Source organism: Aythya fuligula, chromosome 6 (assembly GCF_009819795.1).
Source record: "Aythya fuligula isolate bAytFul2 chromosome 6, bAytFul2.pri, whole genome shotgun sequence".
In the NCBI taxonomy this organism is placed as follows: Eukaryota; Metazoa; Chordata; class Aves; order Anseriformes; family Anatidae; genus Aythya; species Aythya fuligula.
In genome coordinates this window covers 29,571,888-29,586,313 of record NC_045564.1, presented here as the reverse complement: position 1 = coordinate 29,586,313, position 14,426 = coordinate 29,571,888, and the positions used below count along the sequence as shown (strand labels likewise).

Below are 14,426 nucleotides of genomic sequence, written 5' to 3'. Positions count from 1 at the left end.
CCTTCCTCATGCAGAAATTTTGTTTCTCTCTCTCCTGATAACCTTTTCTTCCACATTTGGAAAATAAGATCATTCTGCGTGATGACCCAGACAAAAAAGCGCCTTGGTTTGTGTATTACCTAGTGCCACATACAAAAAAAAAGAGTAAAAGAAATTATATTTTAGTTCACATTTCTATGATAACAACAATGAAGAAATTAAAACCTTACTTTCTCCATCTCTCCAGCAGTGAAAGTGCTCACTGGCGTTGGTTGGCTTGATTAGACAGAGGCAAATTCAGGGAATCAGTATTGCTGCTTGGCTGCACCCTCTCTGCCCTGCTTTAGCCATGCTCTGTGCAACAAATCAGTAACTGGCTCCAATTGCCATGAGGGCAACTGCAAAGCAACAACCCACAGAACCACTGGAAGAGTTGATACAGGTGCTGTAAGAGGAAAAGGCTGCAATTTTTCAGAGGGATATTGTGACCAGAGCTGCATCAATGGACTGCAACCAGTAAGACAACAGTTCTTTGGTCTTACAAGAGGGCCTACAAGATTGGAGAACAAAACCTAAAAATACTAACAAAGAGGTTTATTTAAAACAAACAAATGAAAAAAAACAACACCAAGCGTATCACAGGGGTTTCGCTCCTGCTAATCTGAATAAATTTACCTTCCCAGTTCGCAGGAAATTCCAACTGTTGGCCCACTTTATCCACTCACCTTTCCTCTTCAGAGCCTCAGACGTTGCGACTAATTCAGCGCTAGCCGAGATTGCTTTCCGGCATTAGGGAAAAGCTGCCCGTAAACGCTCTGCCTGCTCGGGCTGCAGAACGACGGCTCTATTCAGGTCATCCTTGCAAGAATATTAATCCGGTGAGTGTGCAGCTTCCCGGAGTCAACTCATGCCATTGCCTGGAGGAGTTCAGGATTGCAGAGCTTAACCTTTGATATGAAAATGGCTACAATTCACTGTTATTAGTGCATGTGCGCATCACTCCTATTAGGCAGTGAGGTATTGCCTAGAGCGGGGTACAGCTGTTTCGAGTCATAAAGTGGGATTTGCTTCACGTTGAAGCCAACTGCCGCTCTGATAGCAAATATATCCATAGCCACTATGAGACTGCATGTGCTTTTTCTGTGCTGCCTTCAACATCCCCTGCCTTTGTTATCTAATGTATAAATGGCAATTTCCACTTGAGGGCAATTTAGTTTATGACATACTTTCTACAGATTGCCTTTCAGACCTTATATAAATGCATTTCGTATATATATATTTTTTCTCTGTTCAATGATTCTTATATAATGCTATTTCTCTCTTTTTTTATGTTGACTAAATACTTCCAGAGACTCGTTGGAGAGACAGACCACTTTGGTAGATTCCAGCAGGAGAGGCAAAATTTATTTCTGCTCCTTTGGATTTAACTATGGTCTTCCTCAGTGCTGGCACCTACAGCAGCATCCCAGGCAAGCGCAGCAAGAGAATACCTAAAGTGAGGAGAGCGTATTGCTGCCTTTACAGTGCCAAGCACCAAGAGTCCCTGCAAAGCTCAGCTTATTTTCAAATACTGTAACTAATATTTTCCATCTCAGAAACAAAACAAACAAAAACCCATAAATTCCAGTGAACCAAAAGTGACTGGGTTTGTGTTCCACTTTTACAGTAAGTCACATATTCTGCGCTTGAACAGATGGTTTGCTTTTTAACAGGGCTTTGGACATAGGTGTTATTGTAAGTGAACGTAGCTCCCTCTCCTGGTTGAAAGCCAGATTCAGAAAGGCCACTAACTGGGGCAGGGGAATTGTCCAGCATCTTTTTATCCCTGTATATGCTCACACAGTTTCTATTACATTTTAAACAACGAGACTGAAAGTAAATTGGTTTTAACGAATAGGCTCCTTACAATTTATTGTTCAATTTGGTGATCAAACCAGGCTCTGAAATTAATTAACCAGGAACTGACATAGGCCTGAAAGGCAGAATTATTCTGAGCAGACATAATCAGGCTTTTATTACTTCAATTTCAGAAGAGTGAGCAATTTATTTATTTATTTTTTTTAACTTTAAAGTAACTCTTGAAAGGTCTAACTGCCTTAACTCATGAAGAATCCTTAGATTCATAAAATCCATAAAGTAAAAAAAGAAAATGTCAATGTGCTTGCAAAGTTGTAGAAACCAAACCAAATATGTATGTACATATATATATATATATATACACACACACACATACATGCATGCATGCACACGCAAACACACACTTAGGAGTTGTAAAAATCTAAAAGGAACTAAAATCCTCTCCTGGACTAAAAATTCTAAAACAACTAAAAATGAAACTGCTAAGTTGTGGATGAGGACAGTTGGCCTAATGAGGTATGGACAATTAATGAGATCCAGGAGCATTAAAGCAGGTTTGCAGAGAATTTCAATAGCCATTATCGATGTTAACTACTACTAATGCCACCTAGTTTCTCTGACAGCCATGTGACAAAGTTTCTAAGAAAGAGGAGCTAGACAGCATGGCTGGTTGTAAAACCACACAGCTTCACAGAGAAGGCACAAGGGTCAGACTGCTCCTTTCTGGTTTAGGATGTTGAATATTCAAAGAGACATTTTACAACAGCGGCTTTGCCTCTCTCTCTACTACTTTCTAATTAGAGCACAGATAGATGATTTCATAGATGTAAGAACCCAGAAGTTGGGAAAGATAATTTAGCCTTTTGTACCTCATCTTTAACACTTCATTTATTACTAAATATCATCTATTTTTGCATGATCCGGGTGCTTCTGCAGCAATCCCGGCTGCCCCTGGCCACGGTGCGGACCCATCACGCTGATGACAGCGAGTGCCCCCCGGCCGCGGCCGCTCGTCGCATCGTGCTGCCATCCGTCAGGCTGGAGCTCACACACAACCTCACGATTCCCTCTCGGGCATAAGGGCAAGGTGCCTGGTGCAGATGTGAGGGGCTGGGCCTCTGAAAATGCTGCCTATGCTCCTTTTAAGAAGGCTCCCTGCTTGATGATTAATGAGGCAGTGTGAGCATCAGCTTCGGTGCTGAGCGCACAGCCAGAATGTGGCATGAGACTGGGTGCCTGGACTGTGCTGGGAGCCAGGAGAGGTACACACAGCTTTCTAGAGGGGGAACAGGTGCAGAAAAAGGGCAACTTCCTATAATCATGGCCTGCCCCTATAAATGCGCATTTCCAGCTTCCTGCAAAAAAAGACGGAGATTTAGCTTTTTATTTCCGACTTCATTTCGCTTCAGCTCAACAAAGCATCGTCAGGCAGGGCTCTGATCTCCTCTTTCTTCTCACCAAAAACTCATACCTACATTCAAGTGAAAGAGGAAACAACTGAAATTACACACAAAACAACCTGGAGCTTGGAAAAGTAGAGAATATGGTCAGAGTCTCTACAGATTCTCATAAGATTTCAATCAAGACCTTTTCTGCACTCTAGCACATCCGACTCCTTGTGAATGCTCCAGTTCAGCAGCCCATGATGAGAAGAGGGAGCAAGAGAGAGATCTTATCGCAGCTGATTACATTAGAAGTTCAGCTTCAATCCGGGAGAAAGACTGGTTTGCATTTCAATCCCAGCAGTTTTACAAGAGGCTGTTATGTATATCTAGGAAATTACATTTTAAAAAGTTGTAACACGCAAAAGTGACTCCGTTCCTAGTAATAGCGGGGTATCTTACTGCAGGGATACTTTTCCTGCCTTTCCCTTTTACTTTTTCCACTCTTTATTTTAAAACTTGCAGTCTCTAGTATTTTATAGCAAAAACTGTTTGTAAAGCAAGAATTGTGCTGATCGCATCAGAACTCATTAATATAACTTGTTTTTCCATTATTAGCACCATCTGAGCCTGTTGAAAGCCTTAACCAGGGCTTTAATTTTTCCACAGAGAGCTTTAAATTAATTAGTGGTTTACATGCTAACAAAGAATCTGATACATTCATAAATCAATCTAATGCAGAAGGATTACCAGAGGGTGGAAACCTATTCAGCGGGGACCTCACATTCAGTTAACATGGTGGTTTTTAACAAAAGGGTGCAGGTGTGGAATAGACAGACACCGGGAAGAGCCCATGATAATCACTTTGCATCACTTAAATACGCAGCGGGACACATGGTAAATCAGAGCCTAGGGCCCACCCTAAGTGAAAGCCATGTACACATAAAAGGCGCCATCATCTCACTTTAACCTTCACAGCTAAATTGCCAAAGTGGCACAATTTCTTTTGTGTAGGTTACAGGCCACTGAACTAATGGAAAATAGAGTAGATTTAAAGTACTTGGATGCAGAAGTACAAACTACTGAAGCAACCCTGTAACATGTATGCATATAAATAGATCGAATAAATAAAATCTTGAACTTTTTCTAGGTAATTATTAACTGAAGTTATTAAAACATGATGTAATTCTGTGTACGTTTGGTTCACTCAAGGTATTTAATCTAGATGTCTGCTAACACAACACTTAATCTATCACAAAGACTCTGCTATGTAACTATGGAATCATTTTTCTTGTATTTTTCCTAACCCAGCATTGTTCACTGTTAATAAAATCTCACAAAAATGAACACTTTTCCTGGTATTGTTCTGTGTCCTAAAGATCCAAAGTCAGGCACTAAAGGTTTGGTAAAAACATTTGGATTTAATGAGTCAAAAATAAATAAATAAAAGAAGACTGACTAAAACAGTTTCTAGCTTTTATGATCTTTTGAAATAAACACTTCATCTGTATGGAAAGCTGTTAATTTTAATAAAGGAGACACCTGCACAGTCTCCATCAAATTCATACACACTGTACACACATGAAGTGATCGTATTCTTTTCCCTTACAGAAAGGTAAAATATCTTTGATGAGTCAGAAGTAACATGACTAAGAACATTTCTAAAATGCACATTAAAGAACTGAAGGCCACAAGCAAAAGAGCCACACCACAGCTAGGCTCACTGCTGCTGGTGCTTCCAGTAGCTTGACTGGCAGCAGAGCAGATGTGCCTTCTGGTAATGAGTAATCATTAATATTTACTGATGAGAAACTTGAGCAAATGTCAGGTATTCACAGCCTAAATTTATTTGGTTCTCCTAATTCAAACAATTTATAAATGCACGTTCACACAATCTGATGTATGAGGTATCAGATTTCTATACAACTATATGGAAAAAATGGGATCTTAGAGTCAGCTCATATTTTTGGTGATGAACACTAGTCTTGAAGTGCAATACCTTCATTTGTTCTCTTCTTTAGAGTGTCTTCTGGTACATATCTACTTCCAATAATCCAGTCATGAAAAATACATGTCTGGGACATGGGAAAAAATACATTTCTACAGGGACTGTTGTGGAGCTGACACGCTGGTATCGCACACAGTACAGCATGCCCCATCTTTTAGCCTTAGCTTTTAAAAAAGGTCTCCTCATAAAAACCACATTCCCTCATCACTCACCTTGTTATTTACACAGATGCACGAATCCCTTTTTGAGCAAAGATATCACAGCGTAACTAGTTTCTACACCACATGCTTAGCGTTGATTGTTTGATGTTGTTCCTGTGTCCGAGCAGGCCTCGCCGCAGCGGTCCCTGCCTCAGCTTCCAGGGACCGCATGCGAAATGCAGAGACTGCAAATACTGACTGACCCCAGCGCAGGGAAGCGAATTATAAATAGCACATTCTGCACATGATTCCTGCAGGGAAGGCAATAGTGAAGTCTGCACACAACTTTCTCACACTGCGATCAAACAGGTGCTGAACAGAGAGCAGGCAGGGCAGGCCGAACCCCGTCCTGCAGCCATGTGCTGCCACGGACAAACACCTCTGGCCCTCTGGCTCTGCTTGTCCTAGAAGTGGCCATGGGTTGGTGTAATGCCACCGCTTCTTACCCTCATGACCCATCTGTATTGCAAAACCCCAATAAAATGTAAATTTTTTGAAGTAAGGAAGGAGCACTGGCACGGTACTAAATGAGGTGCCCCCCTGCAGAAGGCTGGGTGATGTTTCATGCGGTTTGCAGAGGCAGGAGAGGGGGCACGGCTCCTCCTGCAGGCTGCTTTCCACCCACCCCACACCACGTACAAATAATGCTCCTTGCGAGACAGCACGGTGCTAATAGCAGCAACTGCCGTCACCCCTGCCCTTCCCAAACGAAGGCATTAGCTCACTGAAAGGCCAAAGCCAAAGGCTTGCTCTGCCCAAAATCCCCCTCCAAAATTTCTCTGTGCATCTTTCCTAAGAATGTGCCCTGAGACCGGCCAGTGGTGTGGGCTCCGTACTCCATGGCCCAGGAATGCAGCCTACCTGAGTTAATTGGCCCACGGCCTCCCCTGCATTCAGATACTCCATCTCCCGGACCCATACTGCTTCCACACTGCTCACAGCTGAGTTCATTAATGTTAATTAATGACTGCTGTGTTTTGTATTAAAATTACCGGTTCTGAGCTCTGAGACACAGGCAAGTTTCCATACATCAGCTGCTTCAAAGCAATTGTCTCTCCAGGCGCACTCTGCCTCGGCAGTAGTTGCAGGATAATTGTGGAAATGACCCCTCGGGAAAGAGCAGGAAAACAGTCTGATATTTACCTTGGGGAGAGGCTGCACCCCTGGGAGCTACCTGTCAGCTTGTAATGGGCTGCAGCACTCAGCCTCGCAACCAATTATCCAAAATCACACTCTGCTTAGCAGTGCCGTGTGAGGAATCTCACAAGCCCGCAGTAAAAGGCACCCGGCGTGCCTGACCCCCAGGAGATGAAACCACCAGGTGGGTGCGACACCAAGGCCAAAAGCCCAAGCCTGGGGCTTTTTCAGAGGCCCCACTGCTTCCCTGCCCTGCTGCAGCCCTCTCCCAAAGGCATGTTATCAGCTCCAAGCTGCTGAGAGCTGCTGGGACAGAGGAGGCTCGATTCCCATTATTCTGTGCTGTTCCTTGAGTCCAGAAAGTATGTAAGCAAAGTTACTGAACAGTAAATAAAAGGAATTGTAATGGTCTTTGAATCCGAGTGTTATTTATCAGGCAGAGAGGTCTTGCAGCAGTTCACTTGTTATGACAACTCTTCTTCCACCATAAATTACTTCAGGACAGTGACAACCTACAACTTACAGGTTTTCTACTGAAAATAGGGGGTCTCTGGAATCGCATAGACCAAAAGCATTACCAGGTCTAGAAGGTTAATCACTGTTGCTTATTTCATGAAGTCTTGAATTATCCCGCTAAGTGTATTTTACATGCAATATATTATATTGGTTCTTTGCCTCCAAGGGAAAACTGGTTTTTAAAAAAAAAATAAAGGAAACTTCAAATACAGTAAACAGCTCTTTTCAGATTTTGAAAATTGTTTACGCTGGAAACTAAAATGCAATTCTAAATCCCATGCCTGATCTTTGCCATCCTTCCTGAGGCAAAATCCCCTCTGAAGTCAGCAGGAGTTACATCGTGGTTATCGGCTGCTGGATTATGGCTCAACGTGACAGAAGTTTGCTTCTCAGTTCCTAGAGAACTTCTGCCCCAACACGCACCCCATAACCAAGTGCCCCATCTGCCTGACTGCTAACTCTCAAAACTTTCTGGTGGCCAAATCAGCCCCAGCACAGACCCAAGGGAGCTATCTTGGGGTAGTGCTTGCACCATGCCTGGCACACAGCAGGGATTTTGTGCAAATCCCACTGCCCTCCTTCCCCTCACTACAAGCCATGAGGATTGCCAAGGCTCCTGTCCCTGCAGAGCCCCCTGTCAGCCACCCTTCCTCCGTTACGGAGCTGCACGTGGCTATCGTCATATGGCTCATGGCAGGTTTCTCCTGCCTGTCACCCACATCCCTCCAAACCTTCTTGCGTTGCATTGATCACTAATAATGATTTATAAAACGCACTCACCGGAGGCAGCTGGGATTTTAAGGACCTGGAAGCACACAGCTAACTGAGCGTACAGGTCCTACACAGCTTCTCTCCACCAGGTTAAACAAGCTTTGCCCCAGATTATTTCACAGCCAACTGTGAGACCCACTCAGATCAACAGCAGCATCCTAAGTGTGTCTGAGGGAGCGGGTTTGGGTTTGGGACTTTTCTGCTTTGTTATCCCATGGAAGCCTACGACGTTTTATCCAAAGACAGGGACAAACAAACTTCTTAACAGATGGGAAGAGTTCCTCAGATATTAAGTAATTAAGCACATTCTGCACATGTTGGCTCCAAAATAAAATTGTTTTGAAGAGATAAGGCACTCTGTTAATTGAGAGCTCTGGTTAACCAAAAATCACTCATTTCAGCTTTTGCTCACAAGCCTAATCTCAAACTGCTATGAGAAAAATGAAGATATAAAGAACATTACATGATTTACAAATTGATTGGATTGACTTTTTTGTTTTTAATTAAAGCTTCCATGCTTGCACTCTTCCATTTTTCTGCAGCTGGCCAAGATTTAAGGCCAACTAAAGGCAACTAAATCTACTACATTTTGATCTGAAATTGCCCTTCTGTGCTCCTGGTCTTGCTTGCCTCTCTTCCCATTCCAGTGAGCGCCATCAGCAGGGAAAAGAAAACAGCTTTTCGCTACCGCAGCTTTCCCCAGAAGCCAAGAAAGAGCCTTGAGCTTCCTCAGAGGTATGAATGCATGGTTGGCACCCATCGTTACATCCACGACAGCCTTAACACTCGGGTGTTCATCTTCAGCAAGACGAAATGGACCTAAGGCCTGGACAGAAGTACAGTAAGAACCGCAAAGCAGACGGGTGCCGCAGCTTACCATGGTTCCTTCACTCTTACTTTGTGCAACTTCTCGCTGCAGCCGAGCCACAGACAGCTTCTCCCTACGGAAAGAAAAGCGTGTGAATAGCATTTCATTTCTCACTGCCGGAGAGGACGCGCCACATCCACGTCACAGCGGCGTTCCTGCACGCCGCTCGGGTAACCCTCCTGGCAGAGCGCTGCCATATTCCTGTGAGGTATTTAACGGCTGTGTTATTGTTTCATTTTGTGGCAGTCTGACAGAACTGACAATAAATCAACAGAATCTCAACATCATTTGCTCCGTTCAAACACCAGAACAGCTCATCATGCTGCTGGTACGGAAGCAGACCGTGCAAATCAGGCCGCGTGATTTGTTTTCCTGCGGCCCTGCACATCAGCCTCTGCTGCACTGCATTACCACAAGCTAGAAGACTGTTAAATTATCAGTAAATGTATGCATAAAATTAAAATAAATATGCTCCGTTTCTAAACATACTGTAGATATTTTGCAATTTTATTCTTTTTATTAAGCTTTTTTTTGTACAAGGCCCTTACCCAAATCTTCAACTTGACTCATATAGCAATTCACTTGCTTAATTAAGAATTTGGCAATCACAACACAGGTTCTCCTGAAAAGTTGTAAGAAAGGAATGGAATTATGTTTTTAGTATGTGCAGAAAGGGAGAGGTTTTCACAGTGTATGGACTGGGAGAATGTAGCACGTACCAAGTCTGTGAACTACAAAACCCAGACCCTGCAAAGCGGCGCAGAACCTGCCGCTGCAGGGGGGAAAGGAGGAGAGGAACTTACTCTGGAAGCTCAGCAAAACAGAAGACACCTTACGGAACAGCTGGGACTTAAGCAACCTCTCACAATTTAAAATGGATTTAAGAAAAACAAAGACACTTTTCCAAGGAGGCTATTTTTAAAGAACACCTATTTTTGAAAGAAAAGCACCCTGCAGGAATGTCAGAGGAATTTATTAGCACATAAAGAATTTATCAGAACACAACAAAACATAAAATTTGGAGATGAATAAATTCGTTACAAATGATGAACAATGGCTTTGAAAACTTCTGGCAACAGGATTTGTAAAATAGAAGATAACCAAGTTGGAAATTTTCCATTTAAATAGAAACTGTACTGCCAGCAGGGTGCCGGCCTGGGAGCACCCAGCTCTGTCCCATGGTGTGGGAAACCCACCAGGAACAAAATCCCCCCTTGTTGAGGAGGTCCCAAATAGTCATCAGAGTAATAGTAGGCATTGGTTACATTGTGATCTGTAAATGTACGCAATGAGGAAAAAAAAAAAAATTAATATTGGCAAAAGCTAAACACAACACAGCCACCACCCTGGGGAAGCTGCATTTGTGTTACTGCAGAATATTTGGATGCTTTTGTGAACATGTGAAAAATGACTGAGAATGGAGGAGCGGCACTAATATAAGAGAGAGCCTTAACGCAAATATCCTACAAACTGCTTCTAAACCACACGTGTAACCCTCCCTCTGCCCTGCTTGGTCAGCGTCACGCTATCACACAGTATCACAATTTACAAAATTGGTTAAACCTATTTTAAGGATGTAGTTCAGCTGCTCGAAATAGCCAGTTGCCTTTTTGTGCTGGTTCAGTGCCCTAATGTGTTTTAGCAGAAAAAGCTTGCATACCCTTTGAGGGGGAGCTGACTTTTTAATTGCAAAACAAATGCCTGAAGATGTTTTATGAGAAAAGACGTAGGGAAACAAACAAAAAAACAACCCACAAACCAGTCTTCCATGTACTTCCAATCTGCATAGGTTCAGTTATTCCTCCTGAATGAGGACAATGCTTTTCCCTCTCCATTTTACTCCTAACAGAGATTTATTTACACATTTCTGGAATGCTGTAGCTTTTATAAAGCTAAATTCTATTCAAGCTCCATCAGCAAAGAGAGCTGCTCTTAATGAGATCCAATTTTCACCATTCTTACAGGGGAAGAGTCAGAGGGGGCTTCCTGAACAATTTTCCCAGCAAAGGAGGGCAGAGCCAGGCGTTCCCATACCGTGCCTACAACACTCCTGCTATTGGGAGTGGAATGACACTTCAACAGGAGAAAGCAACAAATAAACCAGATCATCATGTATGGGAAAACTTGCACCAGGGGATGCAGAAGAGCCATCTGTTGCAGCAGCATCTAAAAGTAAGCAAACATAGAGGAAGGCAAGCTCCGTGCTCCCCGTTCAGAGGGGTCCCAGTGCGCTTTCTCCCTTCCTCTGGGCAAAGGATCTGGGCACGGGGCACCAGCCCCAAGCAGATGGTCATCCTCATCTGTGCAGGGCATGCCGTGTGCCCCCAGAGCACGGTAATCCCTTGGGTAACTCCATTCAGTTTTGGGACGCGTCTGGCCCATCGCCTACAGTGAGCCGCTCTGTGTAAACGTGCCCACATTACCTCTGTAAATACCCACCAGTACCATGGCTGAGAAATGCGGTCGAAATCCTGCCGTGAGCCAACAGCGTGTAGCACCAATTTGCAGCACTGGAAGTTTTCTTGTAAGCTACGGGACAAGGGAGAAGTGGGACCTTCATGTGCAAGCACAACCAAATCACCCAGCTTGTCCTCAGCACAGTGAGTTTTCATTTCTTTTTTTTTTTTCTTCCTTTTTTTTAACCAGTGTTACAATTGGATAAGCACTTTTACTATGACTGAGCTGCAAAAATAACAAGCTTTCAGCTACTTTAGCCTTTCAGATGCAAAGAACATTTGACATGCAGCTTCAGCGTTAATCTTGTTTTTTTAATCTTCGCTTCTAAATAGGAAAAAAATCAGTAGCGTTGCTTTGTGGCTATATGGCTTTATTTATTTTTAATCAAGCATGTTTCATCCCTATAGCATGATTAATTAATGAAGTTAATTAGCAACTACAGCCAACCTACAAGAAAACAAAATCCTTCTGAGGGTTTAAAAAACCTAAAACATGTTCATTGAGAAGTTCTCATGTTCGCTTTTGAAAAACTACCAAATGATAAAAGGTTTACAAAAGTGTTCTTTGAAAGCACAGTTTATGCTCCTAAGTTTGAATATTTGCATTGTAAGTGGCAAAACTCCCAGCCGAGGCCTTTGCAAAGAGATAATTAAAGGAGCCAAACAAGGATGCAATTATATCCTTTCCAGATGGAAGCAGGCACACAAGTGTTCAGTGTGTGGATGTAAGAAAGATACATTTCAAGTCTCAGTATCACCACTAGATTTTGCAGTAGCTTGTTCTAAAAAACAACAGTTTGAGGAAAGCCCATTTAGTCCAAGAAAAACACCAGTGTTTTAAATAATCCTGCACATGCTAAACTCTCCTCAAGCCGACGTTTCTCCTTCTCTCTTCCCCACCAGCGAGACTCCACCAGCCACCAGACAAAAGCAGTCTCCTACCAGCAGTGGCAGCCACCCAGCACAGCTCAGGTTTTCCCTGCAGATCTGTGTCACTTGAACTTCTCGAAGGTCCACAGGGATTAAGAAAGTCAAAAAGATGCAATTGCAGACCCCCACCTACCACCTAAATTTGAACAAACGCTGATCCAGTTCCTCATCAGATCCACCAAGGCGATGAAAGCGGTACTGGATGCAGGGAAGGCTGCCTTGTTCTTTCAGTTCTTCTTTGTGCGTGTTTTATATTGCTGAGACAAACAGAAACCTCTAGCAGCAAAGTTCAACTTCCCAAATGTTAGAGTGAGATTTTCATTCGTATTTTGCAACCTCAGACTCAGTAGCTCATAGATATATACAGTGTTGCTTCTGCATCTCACACAGGAAAGGTATTTCTTAAAATAGTTTCTCAATAAAGGCATGAAGTAAAGACTTCATTACGACGTGCTGGATTGGAACTATTTGCCAAGACCTCAGCCCTGCAGACTCAGAGTAGATTTTCAATGCTAGATAACGATTGTACAGTTTTAATGAAGAGAAATAATTTTAGCGTTAACAATGAAAAAGAACAAATCCCAAACTCTAAAAGAATGCAGAATTTCCTTGTGACATCCCCTGAAACTCAAGTTAATGCTTCACTGAATCTCAATTGCTATGATCCACTGAGAACAGGACGGTTACACCAGACCCCAACGTTGTTCATCCACACTCTACACATCATCAATGTCACCACACACCAGCACGTATCAGCATCTTGCATTTTCAACATTAATGAAAAGATTTTCACCTTTTCTTATGCCGTATAACTTATTACATTCCTACACCTGGAGTGAATGAGGACAAGATTTAAGAGGTATGGCAGTTCCCAAGTTACTAACTTAATTGCTTCTTTACTCTCCGATTTATTTATTTCATGACCAGGAAAGTGTTTTCTTCATGTTTCATCCTTTCTCGGAAACTTTCACTCAGCAGCAATTTCCCTTAGAAGTGGTCAGTTCTGCACCAGAAAATAAACCCTGGCTTCATCTTTCATCTTACAGCTTTCACCATTTGCAAAGATGGAAAACAATCACTTGACCTATGGAAAAAGTCAAGCTTGGAAGTGTTGCTCTTACAATTGGTTTTATTTTTAGTGCTTGTGTCCAACCACAGCGACTGTGCTATATTCCAGGGAGCGCTTTGGTGCCTTCTGCAGACCACTTCGGAGCAGAGAAATTAGCAGGAGGTTCCTGCTCTACGCTATGGAGATTCAGAAAGTGAATAAACAGCTCACAATAGGAAAAAATATATTTCACCATGTAAAAGTCAGCAAAATGAGAAAAGCTCAGAATGTGAATTTGCAAAGTGTCCCTACTCATTATGTGCTGAAATGTCCTCCCTATTTATCACCTAAAATTCGTTCTTTGTAATTTTCTCCCCCAAGCACCCAGTTGACATAATCCTGACTTCCCAAGGCACCAGAAACCCCAGCACCAAGCCCACCGAGCTGTGCTCGAGCCCCTCGCCTGCTGGGACCTGACAAGAGACAGCCACAGGTGTTGTGGGGAGCTGCCGTGCCTCCTTCAGTGCTTGGCGATGCCACCACCTTCCTTGCAGCTGAAGACCAGGCACAAGGGGTGTGTTTGGTGTGCTGGAAGTGTCTGCACTGTGCTCTTTTTGAAGCCGGTAGTTTAGAATCACAACAGTTTAGCTAGATCTGGCAATAAAGAGAGTCGTCTTGCAAAGAAATACTAATTGAAAATTTAACGCTGAGCAGAGTACGAGCTTTATTTAATTATTTTTATAATAATTGCAGACTGTGGTTACTACAATAGAAGGAGCAACAGAATAGATAGGAAGAGCCACCAGCAAGGCACAGGCTCCCAATTATTGCTAATTTATTTCTGAGTAAGAGATAAGCATACTGAAAACATCATTTACATTAAAGCTCTCTTCCACGGGACATGTTCCTGCCAAATCCAGACAAGCCGAACAGGTAGCAACTTACTTGAAGTGCATTTCCTTGGGGATGAGGCAGCGTGCGTTGGGGAACACAGGATGTACAACTGTGATCTAAAATATCAATCAGCCACCCTCAGGGCTCTCACCGATTTCCAGTAGATTTGAAAGTATGTGAAATCTGAAGCAGCAGGTTCAAAGACCATCTAATTACCTCCAGAAGCATCCACGAGACCACATACAACAAAATCCCATGGGAGACCAGGGGGGTGCCACGGGGCTCAGTCACACACCTGGGCTAGAAGCGAGAAGCAGCACAAGCAGCAGACACACCTGGAGGAGGCAGAACTGTGATAAGAGCCCAAAGGCCCCCCTTTG

General features: G+C 43.1%; 1 protein-coding gene across 8 annotated transcripts in view; it reads right to left on the bottom strand.

Moving 5' to 3' along the window:
* Window positions 1-14,426, bottom strand: part of NCKAP5 (NCK associated protein 5) — a 431,207-nt gene that overhangs the window by 202,536 nt on the left and 214,245 nt on the right. For all 8 annotated transcript variants that reach the window (XM_032189919.1, XM_032189920.1, XM_032189918.1 and 5 more), the window contains exon 4: window positions 8,728-8,791. In XM_032189919.1, coding sequence (XP_032045810.1) covers window positions 8,728-8,791 — 64 coding nt within the window. The remainder of the gene's footprint in view (window positions 1-8,727; window positions 8,792-14,426) is intronic.